Source organism: Anarhichas minor, unplaced genomic scaffold (assembly GCF_050575085.1).
Source record: "Anarhichas minor isolate MPS153535 unplaced genomic scaffold, ASM5057508v1 ptg000010l, whole genome shotgun sequence".
NCBI lineage: Eukaryota > Metazoa > Chordata > Actinopteri > Perciformes > Anarhichadidae > Anarhichas > Anarhichas minor.
The window spans coordinates 3,010-21,566 of record NW_027466456.1 but is presented as its reverse complement, the minus strand read 5'-3'; the positions used below and the strand labels follow the sequence as shown (position 1 = coordinate 21,566).

The 18,557-nt window shown below is 44.2% G+C and overlaps 1 protein-coding gene across 1 annotated transcript in view; it reads left to right on the top strand.

Moving 5' to 3' along the window:
- The window catches only part of prdm5 (PR domain containing 5), a 37,152-nt gene extending 33,214 nt beyond the window's left edge, over positions 1–3,938 (top strand). Inside the window, exon 16 of the mRNA XM_076088518.1 lies at positions 3,777–3,938. Coding sequence (XP_075944633.1) covers positions 3,777–3,938 — 162 coding nt within the window. The remainder of the gene's footprint in view (positions 1–3,776) is intronic.
- The last annotated feature ends 14,619 nt before the right edge of the window (positions 3,939–18,557 follow it).

Below are 18,557 nucleotides of genomic sequence, written 5' to 3'. Positions count from 1 at the left end.
GTATATCAGCCGTGTTTATCACTCACGTTTTTCACCGTATGCGTGTAAACGTGAGGTTGATTCTCAATACAAAGCCACGGAATAACTGTGTGTGTACTGGGAGTTCCGTTAGCTGTTAGCTGTTAGCCAAACACATCGTCCAAAACATTATAACTGTGTTTCCACTCCCACAGTGTCTCACCAGCCGCCCTCTACCAGCTGGAGGTCGGTTAAGAGTAGTGAAAGAGGAGTTGCCGATTAATCAATGGCAGTATATAAGAGGCAATAAAAAGTGTTTTATAGAAAGTTCGAGTGACTGCAGCCACGAGAGCTCCTTCAGCATGCAGCACCTACAGTACGAATGCAGTTTGCTGCAGCAGCATGCAAGATCAGCCGCGGACAGACACAGAGATGCACACTCACTCTACCAATCTCATTATCTCCTTGTGGGGATAAAAAAACGTGTTGCCCACATTGGAAACTAAATCCAGAAGCATGTCCAAAGCATTATGGGAACTGTAGTTCCAAAACTCCAAAATATAAGAAAGGCAAAGAATAATAGTACGAGTAAAACTTTATCATATTGACTTTACTTAAACTCAGATCATTTGCTTTGTTGAGAACCTGATGACATTCTGAGGAGCAGGTTTTAGTCTGAAGAGGGTCCACAGCATCGGACTCTGAAAGCTCAGTCATGCACAAAACTTTCAGATCGTAACTCTGGCATCCAAATATCTCTCAATTCTTTGAAGAACATATCAAAAAAAAGAAACAATCGCATCTAATCCATCTCCCATCTCTGGATCCTCAGATTCCCGTTTGAGCTTTAACACCCCGATAAGCCTTTAATCCGTGGCATCGCCTCAAGTTCCAAAGCAGAAAATGGGCATAGCGTTGTTGTCTCAGACCACAGACTCAGTGTCCCATTCATCGTCAGTGAAGCATCAGCAGAAAGCGTCTCCCAACATTCATCTGGATTCTTTTTTTTTTCCTCGGCCGTGGAAGAGACATTCTCATGTTAATAATTCTGAAGATAATAGAAATAACATGTGCGTTTGATTTTGAGTGAGACAAAAAAGGGGGTCGCACGGTTCCAGGAACAATTCCCAGAACAAAGCTAGAGGGGCTGTATGAGCAGTTTCTGTCATAACAGCATTAAACATGTTGTAGAAGCGTCCGGTAACATCTGGGAGACGAGGAGGCCTCTCCCTCATCAGCTCCCGTCGCTGCTTCACTTTGTAAAAAAGATCTAATGTTTTACTGACACCGGAGCAGATTTGTTGACTGTTTGAAAGATATTTGGATAACAAAGCTAGAACATGATAGCACATCAATACGAGGATCTAAAACAGCTGAAGAACTAATGATAAACTGTACAGTTGTTCACATAGAACTAGTGATGTAACGGACCTGTTGGTCAACGATCCGTACTCATCCCCCCACAGATTGATCAGGTTAACCTTCACAGTGTAACGTTAACCATCAGAGTGTAAATAAAGTTTTAACATTAACCATCACAGTGTCAATAAAGTTTTAACGTTAACCATCAGAGTGTAAATAAAGTTTAAACGTTAACCATCAGTGTAAATAAAGTTTAAACGTTAACCATCAGTGTCAATAAAGTTTTAACGTTAACATTACAGTGTCAATAAAGTTTTAACGTTAACATCACAGTGTCAATAAAGTTTTAATGTTAACCATCACAGTGTGAATAAAGTTTTAACGTTAACCATCACAGTGTCAATAAAGTTTAAACGTTAAACATCACAGTGTAAATAAAGTTTTAACGTTAACCATCACAGTGTAAATAAAGTTTAAACGTTAACCATCACAGTGTCAATAAAGTTTTAACGTTAACCATCACAGTGTCGATAAAGTTTTAACGTTAACCATCAGAGTGTAAATAAAGTTTTAACGTTAACCATCACACTGTCAATAAAGTTTAAACGTTAACCATCACAGTGTGAATAAAGTTTAAACGTTAAACATCACAGTGTCAATAAAGTTTAAACGTTAAACATCACAGTGTAAATAAAGTTTAATCGTTAACCATCACAGTGTAAATAAAGTTGTACTGACTCAGTAGAACATGTGTTTCTAGTCTCTGATCATGTTTCATTGTAAACAACCAATCAGTGTTTAGACCAACAGGAGGAGAGCTAGTAACGTTAGCAGCACCGCTAACGGCTAACCAACAGGAGGAGAGCTCGTAACGTTAGCAGCACCGCTAACGGCTAACCAACAGGAGGAGAGCCGTAACGTTAGCAGCACCGCTAACGGCTAACCAACAGGAGGAGAGCTAGTAACGTTAGCAGCACCGCTAACGGCTAACCAAAGGAGGTTCACTTCAGTTACACTATGATGCCTTCAGGCTCTGCTCAGTGAACATGAGTACTCGCTGAAGGTACATTATAACGTTATCATGATGTGTTCACATGTCATCTGTAAAATGTAGTTTTGGTGATGAACTAGAATAAATCCAGTAGTTTGAAGGAGATGTTTTCACGTTAATATAAAACTTCAGAGCGTTGAAATAAAGGATTTTGGGGACGGTGGAGTCTTGTAGACCAGATCGTTGTTGTAACAACGATCCATATCGGCCAATAGGATCATCACTAATCGTCTGTTGCGATCGGCGATCATTGAAAGTTATATTTCCATCCGATACTATACAACCCGAACCCTGTGTTTATCCCGACATTGAACCACTCAAGAGTTAGAAACAGATTGTTTTATTTCTGGACCAACCACATAATAATAAAACAGGAATTTTCTGAAGTCTGTCTTCAAACTAAAGACGATGTCATTGACATCTATTTTTTTTGGCCACAGATGTAAAGCGTGTGTGAGACTTAGTCAGAGTGTAATTCATTGCTGTGAAGCTCTTCACAGATGGAGAGAGGACTCACGCTGTGACTCTTGCAGCAGTGAGTTAAACTGCAGCTGAACAGCAGCCAGCAGGCGGATTATGGTGATTGATGGAGGATGATGGAGTCATTTGTTCAGTGTGAAATGGCTCATTTATGATGGATGTTAAGTTGCATGCATTCCCTCTCGCTGCTGGTGGGGGAAAATAAAAAAAATTAAAAAAAACGATATCTGTCGCCACGGTCCACCGTGTATGATTTTCAAAATCATTCTCTGTGTCTCCGGCTGTTCCTGTGACGAGCTCTACAGAGAGAGTCTGGTAAACGAGATCCGACGCTACATTTAGGTTTATTAGCTTAAAGAGGAGACGCTACAGGTGAATAGGGTCAAACAAAGGTAACTAATAGATACAGTGAAACGTCCCCCAGCTGATCCCCTCTGTGTGAACCTTCAGCACACAGAGAGGAATGAACGAGTGAAGTTTGGTGAATGTAAGAGCTGCTGAAGTGGAGATTTATCATCAGAGTCTGAGAACAAACTCATTGAGAGGAAACGTCCTTTAAAGAGACGTTTAGTTACATTACAGACATTTAGAGACTCTACAGGTGAACACATGAACTCACAGATATCACCATGAAACTTCACCACTTCATCACTCACATTAAGAGGAGAATTTATTGTATTACAAGTTTGCTGAAATGTTATGTTTAAATATGCAAATTTGTCATTATCGAATGGAAACCTTTGGTGAATTTAGTAGAAATCTACAGACACAAACAGACAAAGTAGTAAAATAAATGTTTTATTTCCTCGAGTCTGAAAGAAGACGAGTTATGGAGGAAAAATAGACCAAAATCTCAAAGTTTTTTCCTGGAGTTTCTCTCCTTGATTGCTACTTCTAACGTCCTGTGTGTTTGTGTGGTTTCCAGGTGTGTGACCTGTCGTTCAGCTTGAAGAAGATGCTCAGCAGGCACAAGCTCACACACAACCCCAACCGGCCCATGGCAGAGTGCCAGCTGTGCCACAAGAAGTTCACCAGGAACGACTACCTCAAAGTACACATGGAGAACGTCCACGGGGAGACGGAGTAGCTCGAGCCAATTATGGAACCGCTGGCTGGGAACGATATCTGACTCCTCAGATAAAGTCCAGCCTCATGCCTCCTGCAGCCAGAGTGGTCCATACGTACTGTATACACAGATGGATAGATAGCAGCAGTGTTGTTATTAAAGATACACACATGTAGAATATGGGAAACATTTGGGCGAGTATTTAATAGTAGAAACACAGGCTGTACTTTTGTAAATCTTTTTGTCATATTGTTATTGTCTGCTCAGAACCAGTGTTACTGTTCATACGGTTACAGCCTGACCTCCACTGTAGCATCAACTGCTTGAACACGGTACTGTGCATCTGTGTCGAAGAACACCGACTAACCAAAGACCTTAAAGCTCACTCTTCTTCTGTGTTACCTACCTGGTGCCCAAACATGTTTAATATTTAGACTCTGTTAAGCCCTAAGAGCAAACTTCTAATCCATGCTGCTCCGTTTCAAAATGAAAGTATTAAAACAGGATGGTCGAGCAGGAGACAGAGAGCCGGTAAGAAAACGGTAATCCTAACCACGTCGCGGCGTCACGTCGCGGCATCACCTTGTAGCGTCACATTGTTGCGTTACATTGTTACATTACGTTATTATTTTAACATAAACCATGATCTCTTTTCTAACCTCAACCAATCGTGTCACAACGTTAACCTCGTGGCCTTGTACGTTTCTGCAAGCGTGATGCGAGACTGATATCAAAGGTTTTCATGAAACTTATTTTTGGTTTGGAAACGTCAACATTCAACGTCTCCTGTGGTTTGCAGAAACATTTTCTTCTCTACTTAAAAAAAAAAAGATGGTTTATGAATGGCCCCAAGAAGACGTGCAGAGAAGAAGTTGCACGGCTTTAGTCGTGCTGTGGGACGTCTGATTGGAAGTGGCTGTAAAACTAGACGTCTGTTTTTAGCAATAGTTTAGCAGACATCTCTACATTATTAATTGAAGATGAATGACATCCTTCCTTTCCATCAGACTTTTGGTGCTTAAAGTTACTGTTTCTGCGTCCCAAGTTGTGTTAGGGACACAAAGAAAATCCAAAGTACTGTTCGTTGACTTCTGTGATGTATTTGTTGATTCCGATGTGGTTGGATGCTGTGCCTTACAGTGTGTGTTGAAGTTGTTCTTTGTTGATCATTGTTCAATACAGCATCTCGTGTATTTGAGTAGAATTCTGTCCTGTTTTACGTCCACACCTTCATTCACTGCCACTGTGACTAATGTACCTTTTCCAGCTGTTTATTCAGCATCTGCAGACTGTGAATTGTCACTTCACACTTTTGCATTTTGAAATGTATAAAACCTCATCACCTACCAAACATCCACTTCCTCCGCCCGTTCTAATTATGTGTTTGTGAACTGTTGATGTAAGGGGGGGGGGTAATCTAAGCACTATTCTTGGGTCGGGCTAATTAAAGCTTCCACTGAGGCCACAGTCACCACTCGGCTGATCTGTAAAGCCACACTCTCTGATGGTTTCTCTCTGTGGACGCGGAGACGCTTTTCTCACGTCCGTCCCCCTTCAGGAGAGGATCCTGTGAGAGTCTGGATGGTGAGCGGTGGAGCGGAGCTGCCAGTTGTTCTGTGAAGGGTTCTGTGGTTGTGGCTTCTTAAGAAACACGTAACTCCGACAGTATGTCTGCTTCACTGTGCTGTTTGTTTAACCTTCAACTAATTACTGGAGCTCATGTTAGGTTACGTTTCAGCAACGATGTTCTCTCAGGTAGGGACGGTATCGTTTGGAGTTTAGTGATACTGTTATCGGTTCTTTTGGATTGTTTTGTGAGAAAAAAGACATTTAATGAAGAAAAGAATCCACATTTCTTTATTGTTCTTGTGTGTAAACAAAAAGTCTTTATTGAGCAGCAACACAAGAAGTTCAGAAATCTTTAAAACACATTCTCATCTAATCAATGATCTCAGTGATTATCTCTCATTGATGATCCTGTTCTTGTGATCAAACTCTGTATGACATCACTACCGTATGACTTCACTACCGTATGACGTCACTACTGTTACCTGACGGCTGCTCCGCTTGTTGGTCACATGTTGTGATGAACTTACTTGTGAGGGTTTTATTGTGTTTGAGACGACCAGAGTTCTACAATGTGTCCTTCTCTCTGATCATGATGAGAGTCTCACGCTGTGCTGAGAGGACACAGAGACAAAGAGAGACAGAGAGAGAGAGGACGTTTGAGACGAGGACGTCTCACTGCAGAACTAAGACAGTACCGATAGCAGAACCGGTAACTCAGGACCGCATCAATACTAACAAGTGTTTGCTCATTTAGAACCAGTTCCTGTTTAGAACCGGGTTTCAGGGGCATCCCTCGTTCTGGGCAGCGTGGTTAGCGGTGACTCTCGGATCCCACGTGACCGTCTTCGCTCTCTGGAGCTCGGTTCACCGCGTGGCCATGCAGGGCGTGGCCCCGAGTCGCCCCGGCCTCGCTGGGCTTGTGCCTGCCCGCCGACCTGCTTGTTAGTGGTGAGGCCTCCGGGCCGTACTGACGCACTCTCCCATACAGTAGCATTTATGCTGCATCTTGTAAACAGTAGTAGAAGTAGAAGCAGTGTTATTGTCTGCCTCGTGTCCTGAAGGGGCTGACGGGTCGGACCGGGTGTTGAGATATCTCTCTCTGTCTCTAACAATGTGTCCTGCCTGTCACCGTCCATGTCTTTTGATGTTCCTCCTGGGACTTTCCCAGTGACCCAGTGATCTTGTCCCCCACTTCAGTCGTCCCTGCCTGCATGTGTCTCCCTCCCTTCCTGCTGGGTGAATCATGCCAAAGCTCCCCAGTCAATGTGTTTCTAATTACATGTTTTTACTGGAAGCCTCCAGTTTCCTGTGTTGCCTCCCAGTTAGTGAGTGTGGCTCAGACCGGGCCCACGACCGGGCGTCGGCAGAGAGCCCCGCCCACCGCGCAGGGAAGTATCATTACCACGCCGGGCCGGGGTTTTTATGGCAAAACCGCTGTCACGTCGGGAACGACTCGGACACGCTTGTCTGACCTCCTGTGTGTTTGGGGCCGCCGTTGCTGTGGCAACGGGTAGCCTTTTCCATTCCCGTTCGCTTGACCGGAGTAATGTGGAATGTGCGTGCCCGGGCGAAGAATGCCATGCCGAAGGGTTTTAAAGCGAGCGGGCCGGGTGTGTTTGGGTATTCTGGGTCGGCCCTTCAGCGGTGATGGATGTTCCTTTAAAGCCACATTTCCATGGAAACACACTCTGGTGCCTAAAGAGCCTCGACACCGAAAACCAGCAACGGGTCAAATGCTTGACACAAGGCCATAGGGCTAGGCACACACACACACACACACACACACACACACACACACACACACACACACACACACACACTATCCTCACGATATTTCTGTCTCGCTTGCTGATTTACAAGATGGTTCTAACTTATTCTTCAGACTCCACTCCAGGCAAGTATCAGATCAGGTAGACGGGATTATTTCATGAGAAAGGAACTATCATGAAACTGTACACAGCTACTCCTAGCCCCTCCCCCCCAACCTACAAACAGCCCAAAACTTTATCGATACACGGAAACAAACAAACGCAAACTGTTTTCACAAACATTTGCTCATAAAAACTAGCCGTACGTTACCAAACAACAAACACAAACTGTGTTTGCATTAACTAAAAAACACATTTCCTGGAGTGAATAAACAGCTTAGTTTGGTCAGAAGTTGGCACTATAGGCTACTCGTGTCTGTAATCCGCTAGTTAACAGAGTAGAAGAAGAAGTAGAGGTTGAGAACAGGACACAAAACAAGTCGCCTTGACCATCCAACCATCTACGAGAGAAAAATGAAGAGAGAGGTCTTCAGGAATTTGTTTTAGTCTGAGAGTTTTAATAGTACTTTGTGTTGGTCCTCAGTCCACAAGCACCTGTTGTTGCTACTACCAGCAGCGTTTTCGCACATTATGGACATTTTTAGGAAGCATAAACAGTTCACAGTCATGTGAGTTAAAGCTTCGCTACTTCCACAGACTTTATATTAGCAGATGTCACCATGACGTCACCCATTGGTTTGTGGACTGCCATTTGGAAGCCATGAGTTTGCCCTTTTGGCCGTCGCCATCTTGGTTTTCTTTTGCAACCAGAAGTGACACGAGAGGGAGGAGCTAAGAACAACCGAACGCTGAATAAGAGATTTTTATGCTACCAAAATGTTACAATGAACTTTCATGAAGTGAAAACACACTGAAAGGGTTAAAGACTAAAACACGGACAACTCCAAGACCGAACAACAGAGACCTGTCAATCACCGTGTAGTCCCGCCCTAAAGCATCCCCTGCTTTATGGTCTGTGTGACTCTAAATGGACCATAATGTACTAAATGAACATCATGCTGTATTGAAGAAGACTTGAAACTAGAGATTGAGACCATAAACTCATGTTTACAATGTTTACTGAGGTAATAAATCAAGAGAGAAGTAGAGTCATTTTCTCATAGACTTCTATACAACCAGAGGAGTCGCCCCCTGGTGGACACTAGAGAGAATGCAGCTTTAACACATGAAGCTTTGACTTCACTTCTCAGAACTCAAGGTTGTTTTCGTTTGGCCATTTCAATACAACTTTTCTAATGTGATACTTCAAAATAAGCATAAAAATATGTGGATGGAAACAGTGACTTGCTGGTGAAAATAGTGGAGCAGTTAACAGCTACGGAGCCAGATGTTTCTCTCAGGAGTTGGTGGAGACCACACTTGACCTAGAAGGAGAGTCGATACTGGACTTACATTTAAAAGGTGGCCAGAAACGCGACTCCAAATAAATGCTAGATGTGTAAATAGCCACCTTTTTGCTAATGAATTTGCCAATTCGACGGTGTTAATATCAAAATCCAATGTTGTGTTCACCGCTGAAGTGGCTGGTTTGAGTAACGATATCATGCCTCAAACTAAAAGAAAGAATGGGAACATGTTACCCATGTGAAAAGACCCTGTAAAAACAAAATAGAGTATATTGAGGTGGAAACAGAGTTCCCCGATTGTTTGTGTTCAAAGTGCCAACAGGAAATGGAACCACATTTGAAGCGATGGAGCACAATGGTGCCTCGGACACAAAGACGAGAACTCGACAACATACAGGGGCTAAGAGCTGCCCAGGAAACGCTCCAGAAGAATGATGGAGGATTGTCTCCTTTTTCTCCTCTTTGGGATGTTAAACACTAAGAATGTGCCAAGTATAGCCGCTCATTCCAATAAACAAGAACCTTGACTTTTTCTAACTCTGGAGGAGTACGGAAGATGAAAGGCTGCGCGGTGAGTCTCGGGACATAGAGGCTCATTCTGAGAGTCTGAGGGTTAAAGACATCAGTCAGTGTCCCGGTCCACCTCTGGAGCTCTGGTGTTGGTCACTTCTGTCAGCACGTTGTTGCTGGGTGCCATCACTCCTCAGCCTCATTAGGAACTACAGGCCTGTCCTCACTTCATGTGCATGTGGCTGACGCACCGTGTCTCTCTTCGTGGCCGTGCATTGAAGCAATGGAACAGATACACGAGTCAGAAGTTGGTTATTTACAAAGTGTGCTCTTACACAAGAACAGCAGCAGCCTGCAGCTGTCAAAGACTTCAATGTGACCCACGAGGGGGAACATGTCTACGATGAGCTGTCAGAAACCCAATTCAACACATTCGTTTTGTCTACACGTGTACGGATAATTCTTTAAACGGATATTATCCTCCACGTTTTAACCTCTCGTCCACACGAGCTTTATGTCACCAAAACGGATATATTAAGATAAAATAAGATAATCCTTATTAGTCCCACAGCAGGGACATTTGCAGGATTACAGCAGCAAAGTGGACAAAAAGACACATCAGTCAAACCCTGTAGCCCTCTATAGGTGTAGATTAAACAAACACATCTGCTTACTTTGTATTTGTGTCGACGAGTAAAACGGATCGTTTGGGAAACGATGACGTCATCGACCCCAATTCACGCGTGCCCATCGTTGCTTTGTGTAACAACCATGCGCCAGAACCGGTAACAAAGATGGCGGACTCTCGGATCATTTAGGTTTTGGTGGCACTGATTCGGTCTAATGATCAATTTACATTTAAACTTAACGTTGCTCCACCACTTTACAGATGTACACTCAGCGAGTGCTTTACGATTGTTTACTATTTGTTAACACCGCCTCAGGAGACTCAGCGTGTTCTTCTCTGGTATTTGATGTATCGCTGACGTAGGTTTTCATTGCCACCTACTGGTCCGGTACATCTGTTTTAAAAATATGCGTATACGTGTAGACTGGAGCCTCTAAAACACGTCTCTGTGACTCTTCCCTCCCCACAGAGTGGTGCCCGGGGATTTATTGTTGGGTGATTAGTGATGACAGAGAAGACTCAACCGGTCTAGCCAAAACATTTGTGCACATGTGATGATAGATGGGCCATAATTCCTCTCTGTTCTCTTTGGTCACACTAACCCCCCCCCACCCCTCGCCGTGCTGTTATTGTGTCAGCCCCCATAATCTTGGCGCTTTGCGAGACCCATGTTAACACACGGCCCCAACACAAATAACACCAAACTCCTGCTGGGCTGGAGCAGCAGTGGTAATGACTGCATGTTTGACTGCGAGAACACACACAGAGAGAACACAGAGAGGAGGATTCACTCTAAATGAAATGATTAAACTCTGCTTCAAGGCTTTTCAAGTCAATTTGAAACATCAGTTAGTTGGACGACATTAAAAGCAATTTTCAATAGATGCAAAATATCTTTTTTCTTTTACGTTGATACATTTGAAACAGCAGTGAGCAATCTGTGGAGTCAAATTCAACCAGTGACATAACATTGGCCTTATTGTCCCCACTCATGCTGCATTTCTGTTTTGAATTTGGCACCAATGTTTGAAACAAGTTTGGAGAAACCAAACACCCCGGCGAGGGTCTGTTTCCTCTCAGAGATACACACCTTTCATGTGCGGATTTAGGTTTCGGTCCAGCGAACAGTGGAACACACACACACACACACACACACACACACACACACACAGTCGTGTTTTCATGCCTTTGGGGGCGTTACATTGACTTCCTGGAGACTAACCATAACCTAACCATCACCATAACCTGAAACCAAGTCTTCACCTTGAAATGTAATGATTTACATTATGAGGACGTGTAATTGCATTTTGTCCTCAAAAAAAAGGCGAGTCCCCATAATGTGTCAGATATGCGTCCCCACAAGATGGGTAAAGCATGCCCGTACACACACACACACACACACACACACAGATGCACACAGATGCATCGGGAGGCTTACTTCATGGAGAAAGGCCTCCAGTGTCTGTGGCCCTTCTGAAAAGTGTGATGTGGGGACCAGCGTTTCCGTCTGGGTCCTCTGAATTAGCCACGCTGAACCTTTTAACCCAGACCACACACACACACACACACACACACACACACACACACACACACACACACACACACACACACACGTGCACTGAATGATAATTCCCTGCCATACAGGGACATCATGCGAGGGGAGTGACTGTTGTCAGAGCGAACAGCTGCTGTGCCAAAACACATCTATCTTCCACAGGAAGTTATTGGTCAAACAAATGCAATGAATCTGTTGTTCTTGTCTTGTTGACCATGACAAGATCTGCCCCCCCCTCACACACACACACACACATACACACACACATGATATGCATACACTGAAAAGCGAGCGCTCGTGTTTGTGCGTTCCCTTTCTCTTCCTCTCTGCCGTCAACAGAAACAGCAGAGTGGAAAGAGAATCAAGGTCATGGACATAAAAGACAGCTGCTTCACTCCCACGCCCAGTGACAATAAAGAGCCCCGGTGTTAAAGTTAGTAGTAATGTTAGTCACAAAAAATGATTAAAACTCATTAAAAGCCACACTTCCTTGAGAACACAAAGAGTGAGGAGAACAGAGTGAACCAGTTTATAAGTGGTGACTTGCGGTATTACAACGGCGGCCCAGAAATCATTTTACCAGTTGTCCACCGTCTGTACCCAGTGGCAACCAGGGGACCCCCCTGGTTGCCACTGGGTATTTCATTCACTGCTGGAGACCCTTCTGTCTCTTCCCATTGGCTGGTAGACCAGGGGTCCCCAGGAGGGAGGCCCTTCTGCTGGTACAGTATAAACAAATGCTAAAGCTAAAATGGCCACTGATCGTGGCACAGCTACCATTCAGTCGTCACACGCTGCAGGTGTACTCCACCCACACAGATGCTGGAGGAGAGCTCAGTCTGTCATGCTACGTTTCTTCTAAGCAAAAAAAGAAAAGAAAAAGATGGCACATATGTAGGACACGAGACGACGTTCTGCCTCGCCGCCTCGGGGCTGTCGCCAGAAGCAAATGATTTATAGCGGCCCGTGTTCATGTTCAATTGTGGGAGAGCTGATAAAATAAGGAAGTGCAGATACCCGTCCTCCCGAGCCGTGCTCTGGTAGACATCAGCCTTGATCCCATAACTCCAGGAGCGCAGCCCTGTCATGCTGAAGAATGAGAGTCTGAGCTGGGTGATGGAATAGTCAGGGCCTTCAGATTCTCATAAATTACACGCTTGTTATAAATAAACTCCAGTGGTGGATTTCAAGGCAGAACATTCTTCAGAAAAAAAACGTCTTTTGTCTGCAGGAAAGGTGCAGTTGTACCGGCCTTCCAAGACCTGCACAACTAGAGAGAGGAGCATTTGAATGGGATTGGTGCAGGGATGTAGTGTACGGAGCGCCCGTTGCTAAAAAGCACGTGGTATACTGACGTATATTAAAGTATAAGAGCGAGAAAGGTGTGTGGGATGGATGACGGGTCAAACAAAGAGGACTTTCACCAGGAGACCCTCATCTGTGCCGCGTGTGACACCAACAGTAAACCAACACTCAACACTTGTCAGAAAGTGCCGTAAGCGCGGTTGTTCCGTTGCGTTGAGATGTTTTGTTGCGTTATTTTGTTAAGTTTTATGTAACATAATGTAAGAAAGTCTTCTAAGCGTGGTTATTTATTTCAGTAGTTTCGTTTAACATTATGTAAGAACGTCCGCACAAAAAACTCTTCTTGAATTCAATATTCCACACATTGTTCATTCTACACACACATGTAATATTGATTCAACATGAGGCTGTTTTTTGTTTAACCTGCTGAGTGGACATTTGTCCGTCAGTTCTTTCTTTCTTTGAAATGAAAATATCCAGATAGTGAACGCAGAAAGAGCTCATTTGCATCCTCAGGCTTCAGCTCGCGTTGGGTCTGAGACAGTTTACCTCCACGTCCTTGAATGAGTCTTTGATGCCCTCCGTCTCCGTCTTTGTGCCTCAGTAGCAGACAAAGATGTTTGTGTTGGACTTTACGCTTGTTTCTCCTGGCAAATGTGGGCAACCCGTACATTTAACCTCTGCACCAAACCCTTTCAGTCGTTGCTCTCACATCTCCTTTTCATCCAGCACACAGTTTAAACTGATACGATCACAAGGCTACTCATGCACAGCAGAGCCAGAGAGCGCTCACACTCTGAGGCGCTATCTGAGAGCCGTGGTGCTGTAAGTCATTTCAAACCCTCTGTTCTTCACGGCAAGTGAGCAAGGCCACTCTTCAGCTCCATTAAACCGAGGGGCTGTTATTTACGGTATTTGTTTTTCTTTTCTCCGGCTCGGGACACGGCCGTCCACAGGTGCAGGCTGAGCTCAGAGACCACCGAACACAGCGGCCTCTGTGGGGGAGTAATGACCCTCCCTCCTGGGCTGACTTGCAGAATGTTCTTCACCTCTGGGACGTTGGTACGGACCATTTAAATGGGATTTGTGCTCATGTGGTCTTGTGTGTTGAGCTGAGGTTACACAGGATAGAGCAATCTTCAACATGGTTTTATTCCCATAGATAGCAGCACTAGACTGCTGGAAGGAGAGTTTTAGGTCTGGTTTTGTATCTCATATATTTGTCGTTTTAGAGCTGGAAATCGTCTTCTTTATGAGAGTTATATGATTCGATTGATTCTCATAACTGGTGGTTACAAATACAGCAGCCAGCTGAGCATGAAGACAACGATTGTGGAGAAAGCGCGCCGTCTCTTTCAAAGCAGCTCTCAGGTTTGCAGCGTAACACTCTTCATCTCATTTGTACAAAAACCAAAGAAAAAAACAAACATTTCTCCACACATTTAACGAATGAGAATATAATGTGTTATTTAGTACATTTTAGAGGTGCTGGTATGCAGATTTTGTTACCAGTCTTTATGCTAAGCTAAGCTAATTATGCTGACTGTACATGCCATGAGAGTGGTCTGACTTTTATCATCTAACGTTCTGCAACAAAACAAATGCAACATTTACAAAAACGTTGAACAATCGTAGACATTAGCTCAACTCACTCTGTAATACATCCATGCTGGAATGTTCCTGTTTGAACTATTTCTCATCTAACAAAGAACATTTTCTTTATTCACGATGTTTACGTTTCACCAGTGTGCAGCAGAAGACGACATATGTTTGAGATTGCCGTTCATTCTACTGATTTTTGAAATGTCTCTCGTCTTCAAAGCTCTCCGAGGTTTCAGTAGCCTCAGCTTTTGGTCCTTACATCTCTGGAAGTCATAAGCAACCTGCATCGTAGTTTATCCATGTGCCACAGAGTTTTCAAAACAACACGTAATCCTAGATATCAGAGGTATAAAGTCTGTCGGGCTGCTTGGGGAACAGGATGCTCTGGAGGGGCCTTGTTTGGAGTTGGCCCTTTGTGAAGAGCTGGTGTTTAGAGCTGTGAGCACGCTTTAGCCCGGGTCACCTCGCCAAACAGCTTTTGAGTCTCCGTCTTTCTTCTCCAATCAGAAACGTGTTTCAGTTTGAGTTTCATTAAAAGCATGTCCTGAAATTGGATCCTTCTCCAAGCGAGCCGAACAGGAACAGTGTGCAACCTTAACTGGAAGCAGATCGTCCTTCCCTTCATCAATGGGCTGAGCTACGTATGTGTGTGTGTGTGTGTGTGTGTGTGTGTGTGCACCTATGCTGTTATATGCAGTGTACCTTACAGTTCGGTGTGTAACATATCTGTGCTTGTGAAACATTATCGCCCAAAGTGTCACTCTCTCTGCGAACATCTCATCTGGCCTGACAGCTTCATTTATCCACCGTGCATGACATCACTTACCCTTCAGACGTATTAATGCTTATTTCATTCTCCCCTCCTGCCAAGGGAACACCCTCGCCTGTAACCCAGCTCAGTAGCACACTTAGCATATATTTTCCAAACGCGGTCGCCAGGAAAAAATGTTGCCATTGTACATCTCTGCAAACCTGATGACGTTGAATGTGTTATGTTTACTATAACAAGTATAAAGAGGAAGAAAGGCCGGTGGGAATCCCCGTGAATTGTTATGAAACATTGTTACACTTCTTACGTCAATTATTTATTTACACTAGCTAAGTTGCTTTGTTGTTTCTAAGCGTTACGCCGCGCCGTTACGCTGTATAGTGTTTTGCTGCGTTGTTACATTATGTTGTTACATTGCGTTGTTACATTGCGTTGTTACATTATGTTGTTACATTGCATTGTTACATTGCGTTGTTACATTGCATTGTTACATTATGTTGTTACATTGCGTTGTTACATTATGTTGTTACATTGCATTGTTACATTGCGTTGTTACATTGCATTGTTACATTATGTTGTTACATTGCGTTGTTACATTATGTTGTTACATTGCATTGTTACATTGCATTGTTACATTGCGTTGTTACATTGCGTTGTTACATTATGTTGTTACATTGCATTGTTACATTGCGTTGTTACATTGCGTTGTTACATTATGTTGTTACATTGCGTTGTTACATTATGTTGTTACATTGCGTTGTTACATTATGTTGTTACATTGCGTTGTTACATTGCGTTGTTACATTATGTTGTTACATTGCATTGTTACATTGCGTTGTTACATTGCATTGTTACATTATGTTGATGTGTTACGTTGTTTATTTCCACACAAACTCTGGTCTTTCTTTCACGTGAACCAAGAAGTTTTGTTTCCTAAACCTTTCCATCATTTCGTAATGTTAACCTCGTGGCGTTGTGCGTTTCTGCGAGTGTGATACGAGGCTGATAGGAAACGTATTTATTTTTCAGAAACGTCGACATTCATCTGTGCTTTGCAAGAATGTGTGCTGCCAAAATGTTCTTTAGCAACTGGGTTTTATTTTTTACAGAAAATACAGACTTGGAGTTGCTCCTTTGCCGCCTGCTAAGCCAACAAGTGTCATGTGTCATGAGATTTGGGATGCGATGCCATCACACATGCCACAAAGCATCTCATCCTTGCCATCTTAAAATAGGTTTCACTGTTCTGACCTTCCACAAAGAGCCCCTCGGAACAAACGAGGTGTTAAAGACTCCGGGACTCGCAGCAAATTGCTTCCATTTTGATCTCCCTTTATTCTCCCGTCTGTTGAGGAAACCGATCCCGTAACATCAGGGGGAGGAATGTGTGTCCAGAGGAGCCTTCGTTAGCCCAGAGCTGTAGTGTGGAGATCTCAGGCTCCTCTTTTCACATCATTACAGGAGCTTCACAATCAGGCCTCCTGGGAAAGGGAAAGTGAGCAGAGAAATGTCTATGAAGCACATGTAGGGAAGAGCTTCCAGATGTGACATGTCAGCATCAACGACACTCAGTGATGAGGTGGGGGGGGGGGGGGGGGGGGGCTGACTGACAGGCTCTCAGCATGAATGAGAATATCACTCAAGGAGAGAAAGAGAAAAATAATCATCTCTTCAATGGCGACCTGTGTTTGTATCTCCGGACACTTTTTGGGGGGGGAAGGTTGTGTTTACATGGGAATGACTGCTCACGGGTTTGTGTGCGCATGTTTCAGTGACAACGTGTGCCTTGTAGTCGACATGAGAGTGTATGAGCGAGGGAGAAACACACACACACATCCATCCTTTAATCACAGAAGAGCTGTGCATTTATGAGCCTGCCTGTACACGTTCAACGCAAAGGTTGGTCCTGCAAAACCCCAGATTGTGTTCAATGTTTTTTATGTCCATGTGTGTACAAAACTGTGATAAATGTGTATTACATGAACAAATGAAAACTAAGATTCACACAGCGATTTCTGCGTAATATTGGGTATTAAACGACTCCTCATACATGTTTAATATGATATCGCACAAAAGGGTTTTTGTGTATTTTCCTACGAAAGCTAACAACTCGTGTTCATTTCTGCCTGTTTTCAAACTAAATTCATGCCTTGACAGTTCTAGTTAGGTTTAGAGAACAAAACTACTTAGACAGAGGAAATGATTGCTGTTTGGGTTAAAATAACCACAGAAGTGCCGTTAGCGACGTACGCAATTACGATTAAATTAAAACAACGTAGACTTCTCGTGTCACGGGGAAAAGAGGGCGGTCTCCTGGGTGAAAGATCGGTTTTTGTTTGACCCATCCACCTCCACTGCCGGCCGCCGTTTGGGGCTTTGCGGTCTGGTTCACGATGACGTGGATTACGTACGATTTGATTTTGTGCGATATTTACGAATTACAGCGCATTCTTTTTTGTATAGCTATGAACGCTGCACACACACCACTTCCTGCTCTGGTGTAAAATGTTGGCAGTGGATGTAAATCCTCCATTATGGATATACGGGATTCTGGCCCGTGTGAGCGTATTTCGGGTGAACGCCATGCAGCGTTGTGTGTCCGTTACTGCGCGGGCACACCAGAGTGCTGCATGTGTGTTTGTGCATACCATCACGAGGTCTGTGGGCCATATGGAACGTACAGTACAACCAGAAATGGGCAGCCAGCTGCTGAATTCCTAAAGAGAAGAACATGTTCCAGCTAAGCCTGGCCGACAACACACCTTCAGTGGGGTTCACGCACATGTGGAGGAGAGCTGAGCGCTTTCAGGTACGCTCGTCCAACTCAGTCACCAGGTCGGCTTCATTAACCTCAGAGGCGTGGCTCGGATTCAGGCTCATTCGGTGCTAGATGGACGATAAGAGAGGCGATCGGGCCCACGCTTTCTTCCTGCTGGGGCACAAAGTCACTCTCACGAGCATCCAGCCACATGTCAGCCAGATGCTGCCGGCCTCAGTCCCCCTTCAAAGAAACAATTAGGCACAATTATCGCAACATATAAATGAATTTCATCCATGATTAAAATGTGCGGGCCGAGCGGGACGCAACGCCAGGTGGTTGTAATCTAGATGGCGGTCGCAGTGGGGCTTCGCCTCAAAGACCTGTTTGTTTAGGCACTTGTACGTCTGGTCAAGTGCCCCCCCCCCTCGCTGCATGTTCACCCCACCAGCAAAGGCATCTGTCCCTTAATACCGCTTTAATGAAGGTCATTCATTTTAATGGAGCCTCATTTCAGAATCCAGTAATTAAGGCTCGCGGTGCACTTGACTGGGAGCTTGTTGAGACAGTGTTGAGTGCCAGTTCTCCAAATAAACAGACGCCCCCCCCCCCCCCCCCCCCGCAGGCCAACGGGGCATCTGAACACAACACCATGCAGCTCACAGTGGAGCAGCTCAGAGGAGAAATATAAACCATGTACAAGACGATGAGAACCACATTTAGTTGAGTGGCGAGGAGGATGACAGGTGGCCAACAGAACAACATCTCA